This window comes from Gopherus flavomarginatus, chromosome 4 (assembly GCF_025201925.1).
Source record: "Gopherus flavomarginatus isolate rGopFla2 chromosome 4, rGopFla2.mat.asm, whole genome shotgun sequence".
Classification (NCBI taxonomy): domain Eukaryota; kingdom Metazoa; phylum Chordata; order Testudines; family Testudinidae; genus Gopherus; species Gopherus flavomarginatus.
Window position 1 is genome coordinate 134,668,682 of NC_066620.1, and position 23,473 is coordinate 134,692,154.

General features: G+C 42.4%; 1 protein-coding gene across 2 annotated transcripts in view; it reads left to right on the plus strand.

The window, feature by feature from the left end:
• Window positions 1-23,473, plus strand: part of SCML4 (Scm polycomb group protein like 4) — a 106,176-nt gene that overhangs the window by 79,086 nt on the left and 3,617 nt on the right. For both annotated transcript variants that reach the window (XM_050951408.1, XM_050951409.1), the window contains exons 6-7: window positions 12,260-12,526; window positions 23,292-23,437. In XM_050951408.1, coding sequence (XP_050807365.1) covers window positions 12,260-12,526; window positions 23,292-23,437 — 413 coding nt within the window. The remainder of the gene's footprint in view (window positions 1-12,259; window positions 12,527-23,291; window positions 23,438-23,473) is intronic.

The window sequence follows — 23,473 nt, forward strand, 5'->3', positions numbered from 1 at the left end:
GGTCTAAGCATTAGATCTACTTTGGACTAGTGGTTCTGAGTACACCAGCACTGGGCTCCCCAACTAGCAGCTGAAATCACTGAAGAGCTGAAGTTACTAAAAGCTGAAATGAGTGAGAGCTATGTTAAGTAAGGAGGGTAGCTGAAGACATATTGGTGGTGAGCAGTTAGTGGAGAGGAGTGGCCAGCGGGGTGGCTAGCAGAAAGGAGCAGACAGCAGAATGGCTGGCAGTGAAGACTGCAGCGAACCCCACAGAGAGGCATGGCAATTGGCTGTTAACCCGAGCAGTGGAGCATGTAAGGTGCTCCCATACCTCCCCCCACTTCCACCCGGGCTGGGAAGTGAACTCTGCAGATGAAATTCTGAACTCTGGGGGTTGCACTGACCGAGGACAGAAACTGTGGGTGGGGTGACTGTTGGGTCGCTGGACTTAAGACCCTGAAGGGAAAAGGACACTGCCAAACTTACCTGAGAGTGGGTCTTTTGTGTTATGAATCTTGTTTGTGGTGTTTCCCCAACATAATGCCACATTGTTTCCCTCCTTTATTAAAAGGCTTTTGCTACACTAGACTCTGTGCTTGCAAGAGGGGAAGTATTGCCTCTTAGAGGCGCCCCGGGGGGTGGAACATAATTGCCCAGGTCACTGGGTGGGGGCTTGAGCTGGTTTTGCATTGTGTTATTGAAAAGAACCCCCTAGATACTGAACCCTGCCCTTGTTGCTGCCAACTCTGAAGGGCAGAAGGGTTACACAAATATAATACTGGAAAGAGGAAATACTTTTTCACTCATCCTGTTATTAGACTGCAGAACTCATTGCCACAGGACACTGTTGAGGCCAGGATTTAAAAAAAAAAGGAATTGGACATTTATCTGGAGGAAGACTATCAAGAGTTATAATAGTGAATGCTTTAAAAATAGGTTTGATTAGAAAATAAAACTTATGATTCAGGATTTAAACAATGTCTAACTATTAGGATGAGACCTTCATAGAGGTAAGATTATCCCACATCTTGCTACTGTGGGCTTCTTGAACATTGCTCAGAAGCATCTGGTGCTGGCCACTACTGAAGACAGGATACTAGACTAGATGGCCCTTGGGGCTGATCATTTGGCAGCTCTATGATCCTAAGAGCTCATTTCCATTAAGGCAGAATTTGAACTTGCATCTCTACAGGTGAAAAGAGGAGGAATTGCCCAAAAAATGTATAAAGTTGAAAGGTCATTTTTATTGCCCAGGTTCCCAAAAGGAATGTTTATGCAAAATTCTTCGTGAGTGACATGTTTACAGTTTTTCCTCCCCCCACTGTTTCTCCCTCTTTTTTTATCTCCTTCCCCTGCTTTTTTCAATTCTTTTCTGTTTCCATTTGCCTCTTACAAATAACAGGAGGGAAGGAGAAGGAAAACCAAAAAAGAAAACACTGCTACATTTCCATTTACCAGTTACAGCGAAAAAACAACACCGACCATTTTTTTTGAAAGCTGTAGTGTACGGTGAGTGCTTTAACTCACTCTGCTACCCAAACTCTGTGTAGTATACATTCATTCATAGCAATTATTTTATAGCACCCAGAAGTTTGCTACGTGCTTATATGTCATAGAAACACAGAGCCTGCCTCAGTTAGACTAAACCCAGGAGAAATAACTCTTTAGCAGTTCATCTCTACAGCAGTGCCGTGATTTCAATATTCATAATAAATATAGGCACAAATGGATGGGGTTTAATTATATTTCCCTGGTCCTGCCTATGGTTTGATTGTTTTGAAATGAGTCTGATCACATATTCCTGTTGAGGACGCAACAACTGCCATCCTATCCTTAGAAAAATTCAGATGTGGCTGCGATGAAATGCTGTCATCATGTGCCACATTCTTGCTGCTCACTGGCTGTTTGTGGTTGCCTCAGTGATGCTTTGACTCCTTAGGGAAGCATCTCTGTGTCACTCTCTTCTCTTAGTAGTGAGTTGCTTAGCTCCGCTGCCATAAAACAGATGTGGCTCCTTTAAAGGTTTTATTGCCTGACTAAGCTAAGACAGCCAGGGCATGGTGTGGAAAAGGTACTGTAAAGTTAAATTGCTTCTTTTGATCTGGCTTGTGTTGGATTGTGAGGGATATGGGAGTAACTTGTGAGCAGATGCTTTGTTTATAACCAGAGTCACAGATGGTGCTGCTGCCCGCAAGACTAGCACTTTATTGTAAAGAGCCCCTCTACATATTGCTACTGGAGATAAGAGCATGACAGTTATTTCTTGACAAGCTGTGAATAGTGCACATATGTGCATGATACTATGGTGCTGAGACTATGGAAATGCCTCTGAGTGGGTGACATATTTTCATGGCATTGTATATCTGGAGTGGGGCTTGAGCTAAAAGGAATGGGTGGTGTTGTCATCATAATGTAAGTCAGTTGCAGTAATTCGGAGCTGGAAAACCCCAATTCATGATCAGGCTTAGCTAGACGTATCAAATATTAAACTACAGTGGAGACAAGGTATAAAGAAGTATTTTGACCTGACAGAAATGTGTGAGACTGTGTTTGATAGACACAGAAAATGTTATTTTCTGATCCTTGGAGTCCAGGTTAAAATGAAGGTTGGCAGCTCACAGCTAATGCACGCCTGGTTGGTAAATATCAGTTAAATCTTCCTCTGTCTTTTTTTTTCAACTGGTTAGATTAGAATAAAAGGATGGTATATAAAAGTGGACCGTACTGCACCTCTTTATTTGATCTTTCTGTACTCCCCTATTCTATTTTTTCACGTGTAAAGTTTGAGAGGCAGTATCTTCATTCCTTGTTAATTGGAACTCATCAGATGAAAATGCAACATGTTTTCACAGTGATACCCTATGTTGTACAGAAAGCTTCCAGTAAATTAATACAGATGTCACTATTTCCACATCCATTCCATCTCCCCAATGCCTGAGCACAATGTGGGAGTTCCCTGGGGAAACAGTACTTAAAGATCCAACATAGTGGATCTCCTCTCTCTTGCCAAGCCTTATAACTCTAATGTGAGAAGGAAATAGGCAGTGGCTATCATGGGAAAGCTGTAGAGATTAGGTTCCGTTATGGTTAGGCAGCACCTCTTACAATTTCAATTAAAAAAAGAGAGAGAGAGAGCAAGAGAGAGAATGCATTCCCAGCAATAAACAGAACATTTAGCTAGCTAGAGACTCTATCAACATTAAACACAGGAATGAGGAATTTTCTGGGTCAGATCTTGAGTCTCTTAAGTTTCCTTCTGAAAGTTAGTGAGGAAGCTCTGGCTCTGCAAACAGGATGGCAGACCAGTGTTTATTCCAAGTTGTGTTGTTTCTCCTTTGGACTTTATTCATGAATACTAAGGACCAAATTCAGCGTTGGCGTAAGCAGAGGCAACTCAGTTGACTTCATCGATGTTACACTCACTTAGGCTGAATTACATACAAAGTACTTTCCTAATGTATTGAAATATCAAATACCAGGCTTCCACCAGAGTAATATGTGACCTTGGCAAAGGAACTGTAGCTGTGCCCAGTAACCACAACCCTTGCTTGGATAGGAGGCCTGTAAGCAGCTAGCCTAGCCCCATAAGTGGGTGATGCTGGCTGGGGAAGGGGTGTGGCCAGGAATCTGATTCAACAAATCCCCTGCCAAGTTAAAGCTGCTGTCCCCCAGCCAATCAAGCAGGGGAGGGTGTTGATGCGGACACCCCTTGCCATTCAACAGGGTGAATCCCTTTCTGATATAGGAGGTAAATTAAGCCCAGTGAGTATAAAACACAAAGGAATATAAGCTGTTTAGGGAGCCTCTGAAAGAGACTTTGAGAATCTGGTTGGCTCCTCTCAAAATATCTGGGCAAGGAGTAAAACCTGGCAGATTAACCGTGGCTAGGAAAGGAGAGGACAGAACTGAGGAAGACATGATATCATGCAGCTTAAAATAGTGAGTTCACATCTGGTCAACCCATTATAAGAAAAAATATTGTAGCACTTTAAACAGCCCAGGAAAGGGCCATAGGGTTGAGCCTACAACTAAATGATATGAGCAATGGGAGACAGGCTAAAAAGAGAGAGAGAGAAAGAAATCTATATTAGCTGGAAAAAATGTTAATGGGGAATTTAATGGGAGCAAATAAAATGACAAACCAATACAGATGGTGGAACAAGGGGTTATGAAGAGACAGTAAAGAAAAGCAGTGTCAGAACAAACGTTACAGAACCGTTTTCCACACGGAGATAAAAACAAACACCAGACCCTGACAGTTGTCCTGGGAAGCTACCAGTGCTTTGAAAAGGAGGTCTCTTGTTTAGGAAACTAGTACCTATGTCTCCAATTAACCTCTATGGGGATTTTCTCTAAGTATCCTCTGTCCTATGTGCACATCCTATATGGTATGAAACATACCAGACTGAAGGCCCTGGAGCTCTTTGACAGGCAAGAACTTATTGTGTAGCCTATAACACTGACAGGGGGGCTTCCTTTTGAGATGCTGTCTTGGGAATTTTTGGCAATGTTCCTATATGGGGCGAGGCAATTTGTAGCTGAATAACTGGCATTGTGGCGACAGAGAGACAGCTCGTGATATACTAGTCTAGACGAACTCATTACATCTAGTGCAGGGTAATTGTCAGATTTGCTTGTTGTGGTCTCTGTGCTGAAGGATGTTTTTGCGTAATGTCTGCAGCATGTAATCCAGAGCTATGACAGTTGTGTTTTGTTGCCCTGATTTGCTTTCTGAGCTGTGCTATGGGGATGGGGATTCATTATTATTAATAATAGTTTTTAAAATGGTACTTGGCAATAAATTTAGGTAGCATGTTAGAAATATAGGCCCTGATCCTGCAAATTGATCCATGCAGCTGGACCCCCTGACACTGCACAGAGCCCTGCTGATGTCAGTGGGGATCTGCCTGCGTGACACAGTTGTCTGCCTGCGTGGATCAGGACATTAGATTAAGACACTGTTGTGATGCATGACATGTAAATGTACACACAGGAAAGTAGATAGATCCCTTCCCCTTTATAGGAATTTATAATCTAAGACCTCAATCCTGCAAACATTTAGACTCAAACTGAACTTTGTACATGTGAGTCATCCCAGTGTGGAAATATTCCTAGGAGTGAGGTTAAGCATGTGCATTTGCAGGATTCGGGCCTTAAATAGCCAAGACAAAGAAAGGCACAAGAGTTCAGGAAAGGGAGAGTGTAGAGAGATTTAAGGATGAGAAGAATAAAATAGGAATGCTTCCGGGAGGAAATGTGGTTTAAGGGGGATTTGCAAGAGGAGAGAAAGGACACTTGGCAGGAAAGAAGAGGGCGATTGTTCCAGGCATAGGAAGGCAGCATTAAAGACAGCACAAAGTCGAGATGAGGGAAAGAGATGAAGGAAGCAGTAAGAAGGGGTGATAAAGGGGAGCTTAGGGAGAGAGGCGGGGAGGAGGAAATAAATTTGGGTATTTATATATATGCATATATAGATAGAGAGGTTTATGGAGGATGTTGAGTTTTAGGACAAACGGATGTGGTAAGAGAGAAAAGCAGTGGAAGGATTTAAGGAGGGAGGTGATGTAAGTGGAGAGGTAGAAGAAGATGATGACTTAAGGGGGTTTTGAACAATCTGCAATGGGCAGAAGCAGGCAGGCTGCAGGGGATAACGTTTGAGTAATAAGGAGATGAGGAGGAAAGTGCAGTTTTTGATTAAACTAAAAAAAGAAGTAGGAAACTGATCTGCCGGGAGGGAGAAGGGCTGTCCATCCTGCATGTTCTCTGTTCATGCTTTCCCTGTTAAATGTGTAGTTTAATGAAGGGGTTACATTCCTAAATTTATTCTGTAAAATATATTATTTGCATTTGAGTAGTACCTAGATGCCCCACCTGAAATCAGGGCTCCCTTGTGCAGATGCTGTACATATATGCATGCTAAGAGAGAAATAACTTACAAATTAAATAGGTAAGAGACGAAGGAAGTACTATTAGTATTATCCCCATTATACAGACAGGGAACTCCTATTTGCTAGCCAGGTGCATGGGGATCATAAAGATAAACCCATTCATTGGCCTCAATAGCTCAGGGTTTGTCTACACTGACAGTGTTGCAGTTATGCTTAGAGAAGACATTACCTATGCTGATGGCAGAGCTTCTCCTGTTGTAGGTATCCACTTCCCCAAGAGGTGGTACCTCTTCCCCACCCACTATCTCCCAAATGGAGAGTATCTGCACTCACTCCCCACCCCTCGAAGTGGGGTGCACTCCAGACACTGCACTCTGTATTTTGTAACCTTGGAAAAGAGCGTTCCTCCACGCAATGGACCTGATGGGCAGGCAGAGAGGAGGCACGACTGCTGTGACTTTAGACAAAGCCCAGTACCACAGGGGCTGTGAAAGAGTCAAGCCGATCACATTAGCTCTTCAGAAAGATGGAGGAATCTCCTTCCATAAAGGCCTGCTCTGTGGCTCCAGCAAACATTGCTGTGTAGTCAGGAGAAAACAAGACAAATCTTTGCTCAGAACGCCTTTAAATGTTCATCTGTTTACCAAAGTGTGCCTCCTGGAGCCTGCACTTATTTATTGTGAAACAAAATAGAGTTTGACAAGACCATGCAATGTTGAAGGATAATATTTTGACAGAGCAAACCCCCAGGGAGCTTATCCACTGTAGTAGGTACATTGCATCTCATCTATAATAGAATTAGGCTGTCCTCACAATTACCTTCCGTGTGTTAGAGACCATGTAATTCTTCCATCATAATTCTAGGATGCACTTAGACAATTAAAAAATACAACAAACCTGCCACTAAGGTACACAGATGGCAATATTGTGGCATCATCTTTTATCAAACCTGATTCCTACTCTGATGCTTTTCAAGGCCCTCTTCTCTGATTTCAGTTCCCTGCCCATCTATTACCCCTCCCCCCCTTGCTGGGGATACTGTTCCTCCCTTTTGGTTGGAGCTGGTTGGAGGGATTCATAGTTGTCTGGTGGCTATCTAGCTCTGCTCCCCTTCTCCTTTTCTGTGCCCCTGGGTCTATGAGGCTCCTAGGCTTTCTTCTCCACATAAGTCAGTCTCTGCCACCCCCTGCCCCTTGATATCTCCCTCCTCTTTTCCTGTGCTATCTTCTTTTACATCCATAGTTTCCCTTAGCCCTGTGCTTCATTTAAAAATTAGATTGACAGCTACTTTGCTCAAGGCTGTGAAAAATTTGGCACCCTGGGTGCCATAAGTCAGAATGACCTAACCCCCAGTGTAGACAAAACCAGGTTCATAGGAGAATTCTTCAGTCGACCAAGTCAACACTTCTCAGAGAGGTGCATTAACTACATGGATGAAAAAACCGTTTCCATCAATGTAGGAAGCGTTTACACTACAGTGCTACAGTGGTGTAGCTGGGGCTGTGCTGCTGTCGTGCTCATAGTGCAGACACAGCCTTACTACCACATCTCTTCCCTAACAGACTGTATTCCTGTTTCCTCTGGCCTCCCTGCATCCTCTTCTTTGTACTCTCTCCACCTCTTCCTGTGTGCGGGCTCTTTAGTTCTCCTCTCTAATTCCTGGTACAGCGCACCATGCTGCTTCATGGTCTCAAGACTGTGGACATGTCTTGACTAGAAAAATAAATTGTGCTTAAAATGCATCAGTGACCACAGTTTTAAACAAGACTTTGCACCTGCATGGATGCGGAGAGCCTAGGATTGACATGACCAGCTGATGCATTTTCAAGTTGCAAATCCCTGTTTAAAACTGGGTTAGTTAAAACATGTTAGGTAGCATTTTCCTAATCTAGACTTTGCAAATAACTAGATTTTGATTCAGTGGCTGAACAAAAAAGTTGGGGGGGAAACTGTTTCATGTCATGCTCAAACAAAATTTCTTGAATTTTTGTTGGTTTTTTTTTAATAATATTGAGGAAAATTCTGAAACAAGAGTCTTTCCTAAGTGAAAAGTCGAAGCAGTTTTGACCTTTCCAAATTGTTTTTTCTTTTCTTTTTTCCAAGTGAAACTATTCATTGAAATCGAGCCAAATTGGCAAATTGTTTGGGTTGACCTGAATCTGCATTTTTGGGGGGGAAAAAACAAACAAAAAAGCATTAGCACAAAAAAAGTCACCCTATTCCACTCAGCAGAATGTCTTGCTCAGAGGAAATTCCTGGTCAATCCAGAGTCAGGCTACTATTGTAGATATGATTATTCATGGTTGGAGATGATATTGGTTAAGCAGGTCATCCTGAAGACCAGAAGCCTTTAAACGGCACATTTTGAAGCCTGATGTTTGAAGAGGTTCATGTTGTTCCTATCTGTAGCCTGTCCTTCCTAATAACAACAACATAAAAATCACACTGTCAGCATCCTATGCACCTTCCCTTTGAGCATCTCAATGGGTTTATTAAACACGAATGAATTACACTTCACCACATTCTTGCAAAGTAGGTCCCTTTGTGCCTCTTTTACCTGTGGGATAATGGCGGTACAGATAGGTGAAATAATTTGACCAAGGAGGTCAAACAAAAAGTCTGTGGCAGAGCTCAGAATGGAACTCAAATCTCCTGGCTCCCAGTTGTATTCTTTAACCCAAAGACAACATTTTCTTGGGAATATATATTGACACAGGAGCCAAAAAATCTTACCATGTTATAGATGAAACCGCGTTATATCGAAGTTGCTTTGATCCACCAGCGTGCACAGCCCCATGCCCCAGAGCGCTGCTTTACATGTTATATCCAAATTTGTGTTATATTGGGTTGCGTTATATCGAGGTAAGGTGTATTATATATACATATAATCATCCAACTTGATTTCTACCTCCTTGTGTGTTCAGCCTGTGCACTGAATGAGACAGGGGTCCTGTGTAAAAAATAGTATGTGATCATGTAATTAAACACTGTATCATAATACAGGTACAAGGAGGAATTAAGGTTGTCCCAGCAAACATAAATCTGGTATTTCTGAACTTTCAAGTGCTTGTTTTGTCAATCTAAGTAACATTCTTTTAACACAGAGTTTTGTGGGGTTTTTTTAATTTAATTGTTTGTTTGTTTGGTTGTGATTTCCTACATTTTCTTAAAAAGGAAAATAAAAAAATCCTATTATATACAACTGCAACAACCCCCTCATCATGCATCAGCAGTAGGGTTTGAATCCTGTAGCTTCAGCATAATAGCACAGACTTTTACCACTTGGCCCGTAGGACTAAATAGGTTAACTGGCAGCAGGAGGGAAGGCTGTTATCCCACAGGGGAAAATGGGCTGCCATCACTGTGTGCTGGGGCCAGGAGGTGGCTGGGGGAGGCCCAACCAAGGTCTCTCTCTTTTCCCTGCACTGCTATCCCCATTTGGGAGTTGAGGGAGCTTTTATCCCATGGGGGGCCCTAAAAGGGAGGCTGGGCTGCCGAGGTTAGGGGTAAGCTGTTGCAGGGAAGGAACCAGGCCTGGGTCTCCTTCCTCCCCATTGCTACAGTTCCTCTGGCAGCTCTCACAGATATTGCTGGCGGTGCTACTGCTGCTGCTTTGGTGATGGTATGGCCTGTTCTGGGTTCAATTATTATTTTGCCAAACTTCCAAAATGTTCCTGGGGGAATGCAAGTGAAAAAAGGGAACTGGTGATTTTTAATAGTTTGTATCTCAGCTGAACCTGAATGGAATTTCATGGGGTAAAGAAAAGGCCCTTGTCTAATTTAAGGGCTTTCTCTCTTCCTCCAAACCATGGAGGTGGTAGCACTTCCTGAATAAAAGTTCTAAGAATCTTATATAATAGAAAGTGTTAAGCAACCTACGTATACAGGGTTGCTAACAACTCCCCCTATATACACTGTACACACAATACTATCCATCCTATGTATTCATGCCACAGTCCTTCCCAAACCAAACCCCTACTACTCCATCCCCTCCAACCTCTTCCTGTTGCAGTCTTCTCTCTTCCCCACATCTGGCTCCTTGTCCCAGTCCCAATCTCCACTCAGGCTTCTTATCCCAATTTCCTTGCCCAGCAAGTCCTAATCTTCCTCTTCAGGTTCCCTGTCCAAGTCTCAGTCTTCCCCCACTCCCCGTCTCCTTGCCAGCCAGTCCCAGTACCCCTGGCTGGCTCCTTCACGGATCTGTCTTTCCACTTTCCACAGCTTTCAGTCATCCTCCCGCACCCTTGTTTCTCCCAGTCTCAGTTTTCCTCCCTGGTCTTCTCATCTAATCTCAGTCTCTGTTCCGCGCTACTCTCTCCATGGGTCATTGTCACAGTCCCTTTGCCCAGCTTATCCCAGTACTGCTCCTGCTCCCTGGTTCCTCATCAGTTCTGCCTTGCCTCTCTCCCCATACTTCTTCCCTGTCTTCTTATGCAGTCAGTATTAGTCTCCCAGTTTTCCCCCGTCCCAGCAGCTCCTCATCTGACCTCTGTGTCCCCCCCACCACCAACTGGCTCTCAGTCTCCCCCCATTTCCCTCACTACCTCTCAGTTCCACCCTCCCTTCACTTGCTCCCAGTCTCAGTTTCCTTGTCCAACCAGTCCCATTTCCTCCCTGGTCCTCCAGTTCCCAATCACAACTTTCCTCTGCCCAGTGCCAGTCCCAGAAAGCGCCTTGTTGCAATCTCCTCCTCTCTCCCCATCTTGTGCTGTCTGCACTTGAGTCATGTGCCTTCCTCCCCTTTGGTGCCTGGGCCCAGCAAGGGGGTCACTGAGAGATACAGGTTCTCTTGTCTCATTTCCAATGCTTAGGCCTATCCTGACCACAATCAATCACTTGGTGGGGACGGTGCACTCACAGTCTGGTCATACATATTAGCTGTGAGCAGCTGGAGCATGCTCAGTATGCATGGAATCTTTGGTGATTTTAGCTACAAATCTCTAAGTCTCTACTGAGCTTGTGTGCAGTGTGATTTTTTCAAACACTTTATAATTTAGTCAATGTCGGGAGATTTTCACAGGAACAGCAAAAGGCACATCCCTAACATGAAGTTCACTCCCTTGGCAAATTTCAAGTCCGTGCTCCAAAGCATGGGAGACGCAGATAAAAGTTTGCCAGAATGTTTTCAATATTGAAATATAATGTATTTTTCTCTAGCCTTGTTCTTGCAAGTAGTTTTACTGGTATGACTGAAACTTTCCAAGCTACATCAATCTGAGGCAGATAGATGACATGGAAAATTTTAACTCAAACAGTTAAACTTTGGCAAAGTTATAAGTAACTGAAAACAGGGCCTTAAAATGGAAATTGTCAGGCAACCTTAGTAATAGATTGTGGTATCAGTCTTGCCTATTGTATATGCGAAGTGCCATAAACACCTATAGGACTTTATAGATAATAATATAAACTGATGGCTACATGATAAAAGGAAAGGACATTCTGTTTGGGTTTGGATAGTTATTATTTCAGAAAGCAACAACTGTTCAAAACAGGGAAGGGGTGCAACAGGACAAAAACTTATAAATGGCTGTGTAGCCTGTATTCATGTTTGCACCTGAAATGTATTTGGAAAGCTCAATTATCCCTCTCTGTTGGTAATCAAACTTGGGAGTGCTCATGAATTATCTAGTCTTTCTTTCCCTTGGGGAATATCAGGCCTGACGTCTGTCTGGAGCCGATTATATTTCCTGATTAATTTTTGTAATTGCAGCCAGAACATTTTGGTTTATTATCTTTACTCTTTCTCATTGGGTGACAGGAGTTTTTACCCAATAAATTGCATGCCCCATTGTCCTCCTTTTCCTTCTGACTTTCATGCTTTAAGTGCAAGGGAATAAGAGAATGATGGATTCATAACCCGCATCCTCTGTTATTCATGTAGCACCATTAAGCAAATGAGACCTGTGCCTCATCCCATCAGGAACATACTTCCCCCACCCTCCTTTCAAATTTAACCGTAAATGTCCCCTGATTCTGAAGAAATAATTACTCCAAAACAAAACTAACACAGCTGAATCAGACTGAGCCACACCCAACCCTCCTGTAACTCCAATCACATTGGTGGAGTTACACCTGTTATTATTATTTAGTATCAGAGGTATGAATTTGTCCCATTACCCATTGTCACTTCTTAAAACCCAGCAGATGCATTCAGTTGTCTGTACAGCAGTTGCAGCAGCAATTACTTTTATGCTCCCAAAGGCATAAATGCTACTCTGCCCACGCTGAGGGCTCTGGCTGGTGGATTCCAGTTGGCTATGTGTGATATTGCCAAGAGAGTTAAACTAATTGCACAAAACAACTTTTTAAACAAGATGTTCAATGGCTGAATAGAAATGATCTACATTTCATTGATCTATATTTCTCTTCACTGGCTTCCCGCCAAGCAGAAACTATCATACCTGAAGATTACCTGGTTGACCCTATGAACATGAAGCGCTACAGTGTTGATCCTTCTGATTCTGCCTTTAATTGCATGGGCTCCCTGTATACCATGAGACAGAGCTCTGGAGATGGACGTCTTGCTGGAGGCTCCTCTTCCTCTTGCAGTCATCGTTCCGGTCCGATGTCCTCCGGGGGACCTTCATCTACTGGTTTGAGGCATCAGACATCCAGCCCAACTAGAAACGGAACCTATCTTGAAGGAAACAGAAGTGGTAACATAATATATATATATGATTCCATCTTGATATTAACCATGTGTGTTATTTTGTTCTCCTGTAGCTCCATCCCACTGTCCTTACTCACCTCAAACTCCCTTTGATGTTAGGTGTGTTTCATGTAAGAGCTACAGAATAATAACGCCAGTGGTCAAATCACAAACATTGAGAGTTAGAGGAAGCAATAGCAAACTATGGAGAAGGAGAAATAAATGATGAACATGTTGTCCAGTAGAAAACATGAATGTTTTCTTGTACTCTTACTATTCAGTTTAAATCTGTTATGTGTAATGCATATGACAGAACTGGAGTAACTGATTTTATGGCTACAAATATTCATCTGAATATCAAGTTATTCATTCCCCAAATTCAACACAATTCAAACATATGAAGGTACCTATTATTTATAGACCTCGATAAGTGTACATGGTGCTGTGCAATGCAGATCCCAACAGCCAGCTGGCAAATAAAGGCATGATTCTTATCATTAATTATCTCAACAAAAAGGATTATTTCCTAGCTGTACTTCATAGCCCACTATCACTCGTCATCTACGAATTATGTCAAATTTTGTCACAAAAAGTTTGTTGAGAAACATGTAATCTTTATAAACCCAGGCTGCTTACTGCTCATTGCTCCATTCTCCGTTAAGGGCTCGCTTCTGCTCCCATTAAAGTTAAGAGTTTTTCTATTGAATTCAATAGGTATTGGTTGAGCCTTATGTGTTTAATGATTTTTTCCCCGTCTAATTTTTTGTTCCAATATTTTACATGGCCTTAAGCTTATGTAACCTGATCCCTTGACCCATTAACACTGCTTTGTACTGCTCTGGTTATACAAAACAGCCTATATAACAGTTCAGATGGCAATAGGAGTATTCTGTCAGTGAAGAATTCTCTGACGGTGTAGGGCCAGTGTCGGCGTATGGATGGGTTAAAGAGGCAGCCAGCCAGGGGTAAAGTAGAGGAGCCCTGTGGGACCAGGTAGAGACCTATCCAGCAGCCAGATGGCCACAGGATCAGGGGAGAATGGAGGAAGGGGTCACAAAAAATGGCTTACTGCTCCCTTTCAATGCATCCCTTCTGAGCTGTGATGATTGCAGTGTAAGAGCTCAGTCATGGTGCAGTAACGACTGGAATTGTTCTCTTTTCCTTTTTTAGGAAATCAGAATTAATTTACTTTTTCCCAGCCTTTTAGTATCCACAATTTTTCAAAAATAATTGTCAGTTTCCTTGTTAACTAATTCTCTTACTCTAAAATCCATATCTTTGTTCACTTTTTCCAAGTATTCCATTAGCTTCTCTTTATCATTAGAGTGATTTTAGCAGTGTCTTCCTTCCTTTCTAATTATTCACACTCCATTTACATGTTTGTCATCTTAAAGACAGATTTAACAAAGGAATTGAGTGTCTCAGCCATTTTAAGTTATTAATTTCTTTCCCTTCCTCCTTTATTAATGGGGCCTACTGTCGTTCTAGTGTTTCTTTTTCCCTTGATATATTTGCAGAAGCCTTTCTTATTTCTCTTCACACACACACACCTCCGTCTAGCATTAACTTATGACAGCAAAAAAAGCATATTTCCCTTGCAAACCTTACCTGGCTATGAGCATTGCTGTGTGGTTTCCGCCCCAATTACAGTTGTCAGTAAAATATTATATTAACATCAGTTCTTTGAGTAATCCTTCATGAATCCACACTGATCTTTAATGCAGTTCCTGCATTCTGCACGCTGAATTGCATTGAACTATAGGCCACTCCTCTTAACTGTAGTGTCTTTTTGGATTTAACAGTCACTTTTCAAAACAGTGCTGTGACAGACTGACAACCTTCTGTAATATCCCGAACAAACCTTATGGAATTAAGATAAACTTTATTGAGCTACTTGAACTCTTACTGAATGAAGGTTAATACCATTGGGGTACATTGTATTAAAAATGCAGTTGTGTATGTGGTGTTGTGGCTTTGTATGTACCTTCTCTAGTAGGAAGAGGAGATTTTACAGTATTTGCTCCATTTTCAAATCTTTGAAGCCCTCTCGTCCCCCAGAAGGTATACGTGCACTACATGTGTGCAGTCTTTTTTATTCTTTTTCATGTGTTTTCTCTGTGGTGCTTTCCTCTTCAGAATAAAATAGGCTTGTTTAGAAAGAACTGTGTGGTACTTATAACTTTAGCAATCACCCCTGGTGACCGTCCCTGAAGAGAAAGCAAGCAGGTGTCCTTGGGCAGCCTGTCTCTGTTGGGAGCAACACAGTGAAGGCAGGGAGCTTTGCAGCCTGGAAATACCCTGGTCAGAAGGGAGAGAGATGCGGGTTTCCACCCGGAAAGGCAATGGCTGGGGAGCTGGAAGACTGATACCGGGTGCCATTGCTGGACCAATGAGGGGAAATACAGCTGCAGTTGCCCTGAACTGAGACAGGGGCTTTTCCAAATTTCCTTGTATTTCACCTCCACATCTCTTTAATCCTTGACCCTGGTCTTCTCATAGGCTATGTCTACAGTGCAACTGGATTGCAATCGAAGGTGTGGTTGCAGCTTAGCCAGGCATACTCACACTAGCTTTAATCTGGTTAGCGGCACTGACTTCAGCACAGGCTAGCAATAGGAATATGTACCCAGGAATATGTACCCAGGAATATGTACCCGTGCTTAAACAGCCGGGGCTGAAGCCCGTGCCACCGCGTCTTCATTGTTATTTTAGCTGTGATCGCTAATGAAAGCTAGTACGGATATGCCTAACGGAGCTGCAATCAGACCTTCCAGTTCAGTTCAGTGGCCCTGGAGACATAGACCCAAACACTATCATGTTTTCAATATTGTTTCAAAAACACTGTAGCATTCTGGTCAATCAGGGCTCACTCGTGTACTCGTTTAAGTGATCCTCTCTATTGACTTCAACTGGTGTTGGAATGATTTGTTCTGCAGTATATTCTCCATTCAGCGACTCTCTTCTCAAACACTTAAAGTTCTCTTGCTCCCAGCCCGAGTTATGCACCTAAAGTGTCTTTCCAGCATCCCATCTGTTCCCATCGGGTTCTATCTAGCTGCATGCATCCAGGATGTGGAAAACACCAGTGACTGCCCAGGAAGCAGTTTATTACAATTTTCACAAAACCGATAGCCTTTGAAACCTGCCTACACTTTATCCCAGTATTTAGAGTCAGCTCTTCTGTAGCAGGTTAGGAAACAAAGCAGGGGAGAGGGGAGGAGAAATGTTTAAAAAAGTAGCTTGGGCTCAGGCATTAGAGCCATTTGGTTGTTTTTGAGGTGAGTTGGCAGAACTTCAGGCTGCCGCATAAAACACAAGGAGATAATGAGTCTTTGCCAAAACCATTTAATACTTTTTCATGTGACTCATGCACACGAGACCAGCAAGACCTGGCCAGCTAGGGAGCTGAACAAGTGTTCTAGCCAAAAAAGGAAAGGATGAGGGTTCCATGTAGTTGATATTTGTTATTTGTATGTGAAGCTGAAAATTGGCAGATTAATCCGCAACGTAACATTGATATGCTCGGTATTGTCTACACAAACAAGAAGACAAAGACCTTGCCCCAAGCAGCTTACTGCCTACAACAATATCAATATCAGTTTCCACACACATCTCAGATACTCTAACATGCAGGACTGTTGCAATGAACTGGCTAGTGTGCATCTGTACCAGTGCTACCTATTTAACCAGAATTCCCAGAGGCTCTGTACTGCTAGCTGAGATTCTCCTTTAGTCAAGGATAGAAGCTGGTGCTTTTTGGAGCAGAGATCTGAATTCTACTACACAGTGTCCCTGTGAAGTTGTGAGTGGCCCATGTGCTGCAAAGTTACAGGTGGTCATGATTTCATTACAATACAGCACACAGATTTAGGGAAACAGTTACATTCCCATTCACCATTTGGTTTCATTTTTCTTCTAGATATTTGTGATTGTATCAGTTCTCAAGCACTTCTCCACAATAACACTGAAGTTCTTACCATAGTTTTTGCAAAGTATTCTGCACATTTCCTTAAACTTTATGTATTTCTTCACAGTGATTGTATGTTTCAGCTAACCTGCAGCATTCACCTTCACTGGTATTGCTGGGCTTTGTTAATAACAGATTTTCCTGTGCAGCAGGAGTGAAGTTTATTTATTGCCTTCACAACACACTCAGCTGGAAAGGTTTTAGAAATCTGCAATCTCACTAGGATGCTTCTTTGTGTTTTTCTTCTCTCTGGAGCTAGTTTACATGCTGCTCAATCATAAGCAAACACAGATGAGCAATTAGAATCTGTACTTATCCATCTCCGTTTGCATACTAACAAGGCGGTGACAAGAAGGGCTTATTAAACTGAGGTGGCCTTAAAAGGGGAACAAATTTAGAAGGACTTTTTTTTTTTTGAAGCCTCAAGCCAAATCTTCTTTATTCACTGATATTTTTGTAAAAGAGCAAGCATTATTTACTGTAAACGACACTTTAAAAAAAACCACATTATTCAGGCTATAAAATATATACTGATGCATAGCAGAACCCATTTTTCAAGTGCAATACATACGTTTTAACCTCAAAGTTCCCATGATGAAGTCAGGTGAATGGGAGGTTGGTGGCTAATTCCCCACAATTACACTAAAAACATCTCCAGATTGTGGTTTTAAGGAGGTGCCTCCACATTGCCACCTGCTGTGGCTTCTGCCTCATCTTAGGTCATTGTGCTTCAGCATCTGCTAGTGATGCTTGTGGAATTATTCTGCTGTAACCCACATAGCCTTGGAAATCTTCCTGCTTTCTAGAGCTTTAAGAGTTTGGAGAAATCTGCCAGTTTCCCTCTTCACCAGGCTTTCTAATGTCAGTAGTTCTCCCTCTCTGACACACTTCCAGATTCTCTAAATCAACATCTTTAAATGCTGACTGTATGGCACTCACATGCTCTCTAACAAGCTTGGGCTGCTCTTGTGATTTTGATTTCAGCTACAGAACAGCCATTGCTCCATTGCAGATTAAGGTGTGTCGAGCTATATGCCAGGACCCAGCACATAGTTTCATCATTAAGGTGGGGAGCAGGAGCCAATATTACTAGTCACATGGTCTAAACCAGACATGCCAAATCCGCTAAAAAAATGCAGAAATTGGACCTGTTTTTGTCTTAACTGGCTTGTGAGTCGCTTGTGGGCTATTTTTTTGCTTGTAGCATGTTGCTTGTTGTCCGAGACAGATGCAGGTTCAAGTAAGTATTTGACTGAGAGGAAAATCAAAACGTAACAGATTGAAATTTCAAACCACTTGGCTGTTTATTAACGAGGTTAAGTTACAACTTGGACTGGGGAGAAGCAATTTATCAACTAGAAATACTACCAGAATAAAACCATACACAACTTGAAACAGTCTATTTACATCCAACAACAAGAAACCAAACGATTTATAATCAACTGCTCACTAAAATCCAGAGCAGAAACACAAAACTAAGTAAACTGTACACGCATTAACCATATGCTGTAAAATGCACCAAACAACCACCATAGCAATCAGTACAACAATTTGACTTTCATATACTATATACACAACTTTGCACCAAGTAAGGGAAGGAAAAAGGGGGAAAGGCTAAGCAAACAAAGTATTTACAGAAATTAAAATGCATATACCATACTCCAAGTGCGGCTGACCAGCAGTACAGACACCAAGAGCATGACGAATTGGTGAGAAATAATCCGAAAAACAAAAAGAAATGACATGACACGAGCTGGCAAAATCCAGAGGAGACCCTGGCTGAAAGGGTGATCAGGCCTTTCAGCTAACATGCGGATACTCCTGCCGTTTTTGGCACGAGACATAGTTTTATTCGAAGACTCTTACTCGTGTCAGCGTCTGATTGGTCCCTAGCTCCTTCACCAACCGGGTTCCAAGCTGGTGCCCTTTACGTAAACAGGATCTGCACCCGGCACACTAGGGGCTGCAAATGGCACATTTGTAGCTCATGGCCCTGCAGTAGCACGTGGCACACAAGTGGCACACAGCCCACTAATAGCACACGGCCCTATACTGACCTTTTGACCAGACAGAAGGTTCGAGAATAGGCACACGGCACTATAATATTGCACACCGCACCATAGGGTAGCACACAGCACTACAGTGTTGCACATGGTACCAATGTGACCTTTTGACCGACAATTGGCCATACAGACGCCATATTTGAGCATAGGTTTAGGGTTGCTACACTTGTTTGGCTTGTAGCTTGTTGCTTGTTCCTTCTCTTTTTTGATCGGCTCCCGACAAGCAGGGGTGGGGGCGGGAGCAAACAGGGGCAAGAAGGGGAGAAAGTCAGGGGTGCACAATGGGCCCACCACAGTCCCAGCCTCCACGCTGGAGGGGATCTAGTCACATAGAGTGTTGGGGTTCTTAGGGATTGGCTTGTTTGGGCCTTGTTTGGGGATGGGATTAGCTAGATTTTTGACTTATTGTGGAAGTCGGGGCGCTTATTTACCGTGTTAAAGTTGGCGACTGTGGTCTAAAAGTATCAGTACTGGGGATGCACAGTGGTAGCTGGGAACCACCGAGGTGTATAATTTGAGTAGACAAGTCAAGCATGAGCTATCTTTTCATGGATCTTTGCTGACTGTGCCTTCCTAAATTTGACTGTTCCTTTTAAATAGTTTGTAATTGCATTCCCATGTTTCTGATGGTTCTGTGCTCCCTCTGTTCTGTCTTGTCCCTTTTTAAAAGTATGTTATCCATACTTTTTACGCCAGTCTATAGTAAGCTTTTAAAAAATGTTTCCTTGATATATCTTTGAGTATTCTTTGCCTGCTAGTCTTGTTTACTTTCAGTAGATCTACTTTCCCTTATTATCTGTTCCAGGGCAATGAGAGGGAAGCTTTTCAGATTTCATTCCCATCCCTTTCCTCTGAGGCAAAGAAATCATTTAGGCCCATGGCAATATTAAAGATAATCTGTCACTCACTTTGCACTCTTATCTTTCAATGGCCTTAATCTCTCCTGGGCCTGTTTGTTTGCCTTGTATGTATTTAAGGAGCACATTATTTATCTTCCCTTCTTTTCCTATTTTTATCTCCGTTTCTGAATTATGTTTCTTTACTATGTTTTGACATTTAGTTGTTGGGCTTTACACCACTTTATCATCCTCTTCGGGGTGGCGCCAGGCCCGGGAGGAAGGCCAAAAGACTAGAATCAAAGAAAAGGACAAATGGGGCAGAGAGTCCTTGGGCTTAGTCACCCCAAGGTGGTACATATGGGCCTGATCCAAAGCTCACTGAAGTCAGCAAGAGTCTTTCCATTGACTTCAGTAGGCGTTAGATATTGTCCATGAGTCTCAGAATTCTTGCTTAAAGCCTCCTTGGCATATACCATTCTGCTTCTCATCTGCAGCAACTATTCCCTGTTACTGATGTATTTTTGCCATGGACTTTCCAAGAATCAGTTGTTTAAATAGGATCCATTCCTTTTCTTCCACATCATCTGGTTTTGGGAAGAATGGAGAAGTGCTTTCTTCTCCCTCCTTTCATTGCCTAGCTTTTCACATCCCATTCCATTAATTTGGTAATTTTTTGCCACCTGTCAAAAACGGGAAATTGGATTTGACCTAGATTATGATCTCTAAAAATAATTATTCGTACTAAGCATTCGCATCTCTTTGGAATCTGAGTATTCATTAACTTCTTGATTAATTCTGATGACAGGATGGCATAAAATACCCATGAGAGATGAGACTTCTTCTTTTATCTAAACCCTGTGTTAAGTGCAAGTACCTTCAGACACAAAAAAGTACAGTACTTATCATAAAACCATCAAGCAATTTTGTTTATAATGTAGGATTCTTCCAGCAAAATGATGTTACCAAATCACCTTATATAACGTGTAATAAAGTCCTGTTGAAATTAAGGTTTTGTAAATAAAGACGTTTGAGGGGGGGAGGGTGTTTAAATTCCCAGATCAATAGATTATATGACCAGAGTGAAAAGCTTGAAAAATGTTCTAAAACATATTGGAAACTGATCTTCTTGTACTTGCTTACCAAGACCTGAGTTCTGGATTTTGTGTGCAAATTAATGGTATCCCAGTTTCAACAAGACCTTGAAATTTTAATGCGTACTCATATGAGGTGGTTATACTGCTGTGATAAACCCTGTAAAATAAATAGGGGTAAATTGGCTCCAAAACAGGACAGATAATGTCAGCAAATAATCTGTTGTAGGTGCTTGTGATGTCATTAACTAATGTCATAGAAACACATAACCCTGAATTCAGGTTCTAGCGGGGGAAATGGATTTCAAATATTAATATTTGGAAAAAAAACTAACTGTTTTTAAATCTGTGCTCTGTTATTGATTTGGAATTTGAAAGAGTGATTTTAAACTTCTGGGGCTTTTCAGATTCCCTTGAAGAGTTCTACCAAATATGGTCTCCTTAAAAGGGTCATTTATATTTTATCTTAAAACCCTTAGCTTCAAGTTATTGATTGTTGCATTGTCAGGGGCGAATTGAATTCTCTTGTCATTTCAACCTCTTTTCTCCACCCTCCCCCTTCCTTTTATTAGAGAAATGGCTGATACTGTTAAAGACTTCCTGCTGTTCCCAGTGGGTCATGTGTTCTCCTCTGCCCTTCCGTGGCATTTCTGGAAGCAATGCACAGACCAGACAAGAGTCACTGGGCCATACTCTGCCCTCATGTACACTGGTGTAACAGAAAGCAGAGCTTTGCCTGCCATTTTCACTGTCATGCTCATTCAGCACAATGGAGGCTAGATCACCCAGCAGGAGCAGTATCAAGGTCATCATCTTCTACAGTTTATAGTGTCAGGGAAGAAACTTCCCTCTCAAATTCACTAGGTGCATCTGACTCGCCACGCCACTGCCTCACCACCCTTTTCGGAGTAAAAACCTAAAGTCTGCCCTGGCCGGCCGCTGACAGCCTTCCCTTTGAACAGCCAACTGGCAGTTTCTAGGTATCTCCACGCACATGTCTGCATCTGGATTAGACTGAAAGCAAGGCTCCACCTGAATCAAGCAGGATAGAAATTGGTGTATTTTTCTGTCTAGCTGAAATCTGCCTCCAAGATGCATCCTGTTTCTTTCGCTTGTCCCTGACAACATTTTCTATGTTACTGATCATCCGATGGCTGGCAGAGATTGTGCCATTCATTCAGCATGCTTTGGCTTCACAGCTTCATGCCATTGATCCCAGATGTGCACTGTATTTATTCTGCTAGTGGAACCCAGAGTTGTGTGATTCCATATGAACATGAACACTAGCAGTCTAATTAGAGGATCTGCAGCTACCCCTTGTCCTGTATATCCAAAAGAGTGACCTAGTAAATGATATTTACATCAAATCCCAATACAAAGCCCCATCAATCAGATCTGCACATCCATAGTATTGCTGCTTATTGGAGTCCATCTTTCATAATAGCAAAAATATACCTAATTATGTTACACTGGGAGATCCTTAGGGTGGCAAAAAAGTACCAGTATGCACAGCCTGGACATTATGCAGGGATCCGGCTTGTAGGGGCAGATCCTCCGATGGTGCAAATCAGCAGAGCGCCATTTAAGTCCATGAGATACCAATTTACATGAGCCGCTGATTCAGCCCATTCCATTTGCTCACATATATTTATAATGCTCTCACTGGTCCATGGGATTCTTACAGAGTTGATACATTTTTCCAAGCTCAGTGTTTCTTTGGACCTCTCAAATCTTCTCTAATCAGCTGCTTTGAGCCTCTCTGATTCCACTCTTAACTACTCTGGGCTTCTCTGGCCTCCATTTTTTCAACTCGTCAGGTATTTCTGATCTCCCTCTGCCTGCTCTGTTCTTTTTCTGTTGTGCCTGGTCTCTTACTGTTCATATCTACTCATTAACAATTCTGTTCTAACAAAGAGACACGAGATGGTTTTGGCTACTAACGTGTTCTGAATCCGTGTGCTGCTTCCAGTTAATGTGAAGTTTGCTTTTTGTAGCTATAAACAAATGTAAACAGCTTTCCTGTAATCTAATGTCATCACATAGCTCTGGAAATAGTGCAGCAGCACGGAGGAGGTGTGGGGGGCAGGTTGCATACATGTGATGACTGAGATTTATAATTCTGCAGAGACTAGGAATAAAAACATAAATGCACTTTCATTCCAATGTGCCTTTATTGCCTTGATTTAAAGCTGGAACAGGCTGAAGTGACCTTAAATCATCCTGGGCTTATACCATTAAGAAGTCACATGTGCAACGTTCATCTTCGCACATTTTAGTAGTTCTCCAAATAGACAATCACTGGGGACCTTCAGCTTCATGAGAGCCCGAGATTAGGAGGATATCAAATGGAAATGCTCTTTTAAACTGCAGGATAAGTCAAAATATCCGAACACTAAGAGCAAACAATTTGCTAAATCCCCATTTCATCCTCCAGCCTTTGCATTGGATGGCTAATTCCTTTGTTTAGCGCTGTGGTGTTTTATCTCCAGGTGGGAGAGCAGTGCCTTCTTGAGCCAATATCCCTGCTGCCTGCAGATCAGACAGTAGTGGCTGCTCTGTTAAGAGCATGGCAGCTGGTACATTTTTTCCTTCCCCAGCAGGAGACTGAGTATTTCATCATTTTTAACACAATTCACCAGCTGGGATCGATTCTCCTAGTAAGGAATCAAATATCTCCCCCCAACACATACACACCAGCCCAGACGCCAACACTGTAGCAACCATGTAAGGCTGCCCTACTCCAGAGTGCTCTCAAAACACGTTAACTAGTATTAAGTTGTAACATGCTGTTATGGGCTTTTTATATCAATAGCCTCAAGTCCTTCACCGGAAAGACAAGATACAGCTCGGCCATCAAGCAAGAACCCTTCAACCTGGACTGTCGATGATGTGGTTTGGTTTGTGAAGGATGCAGACCCTCATGCATTAGGTCCACACGTGGAGCTTTTCAGAAAACATGTACGTAGGAGGCAGTCCATGGTGTGACCAGGCTAT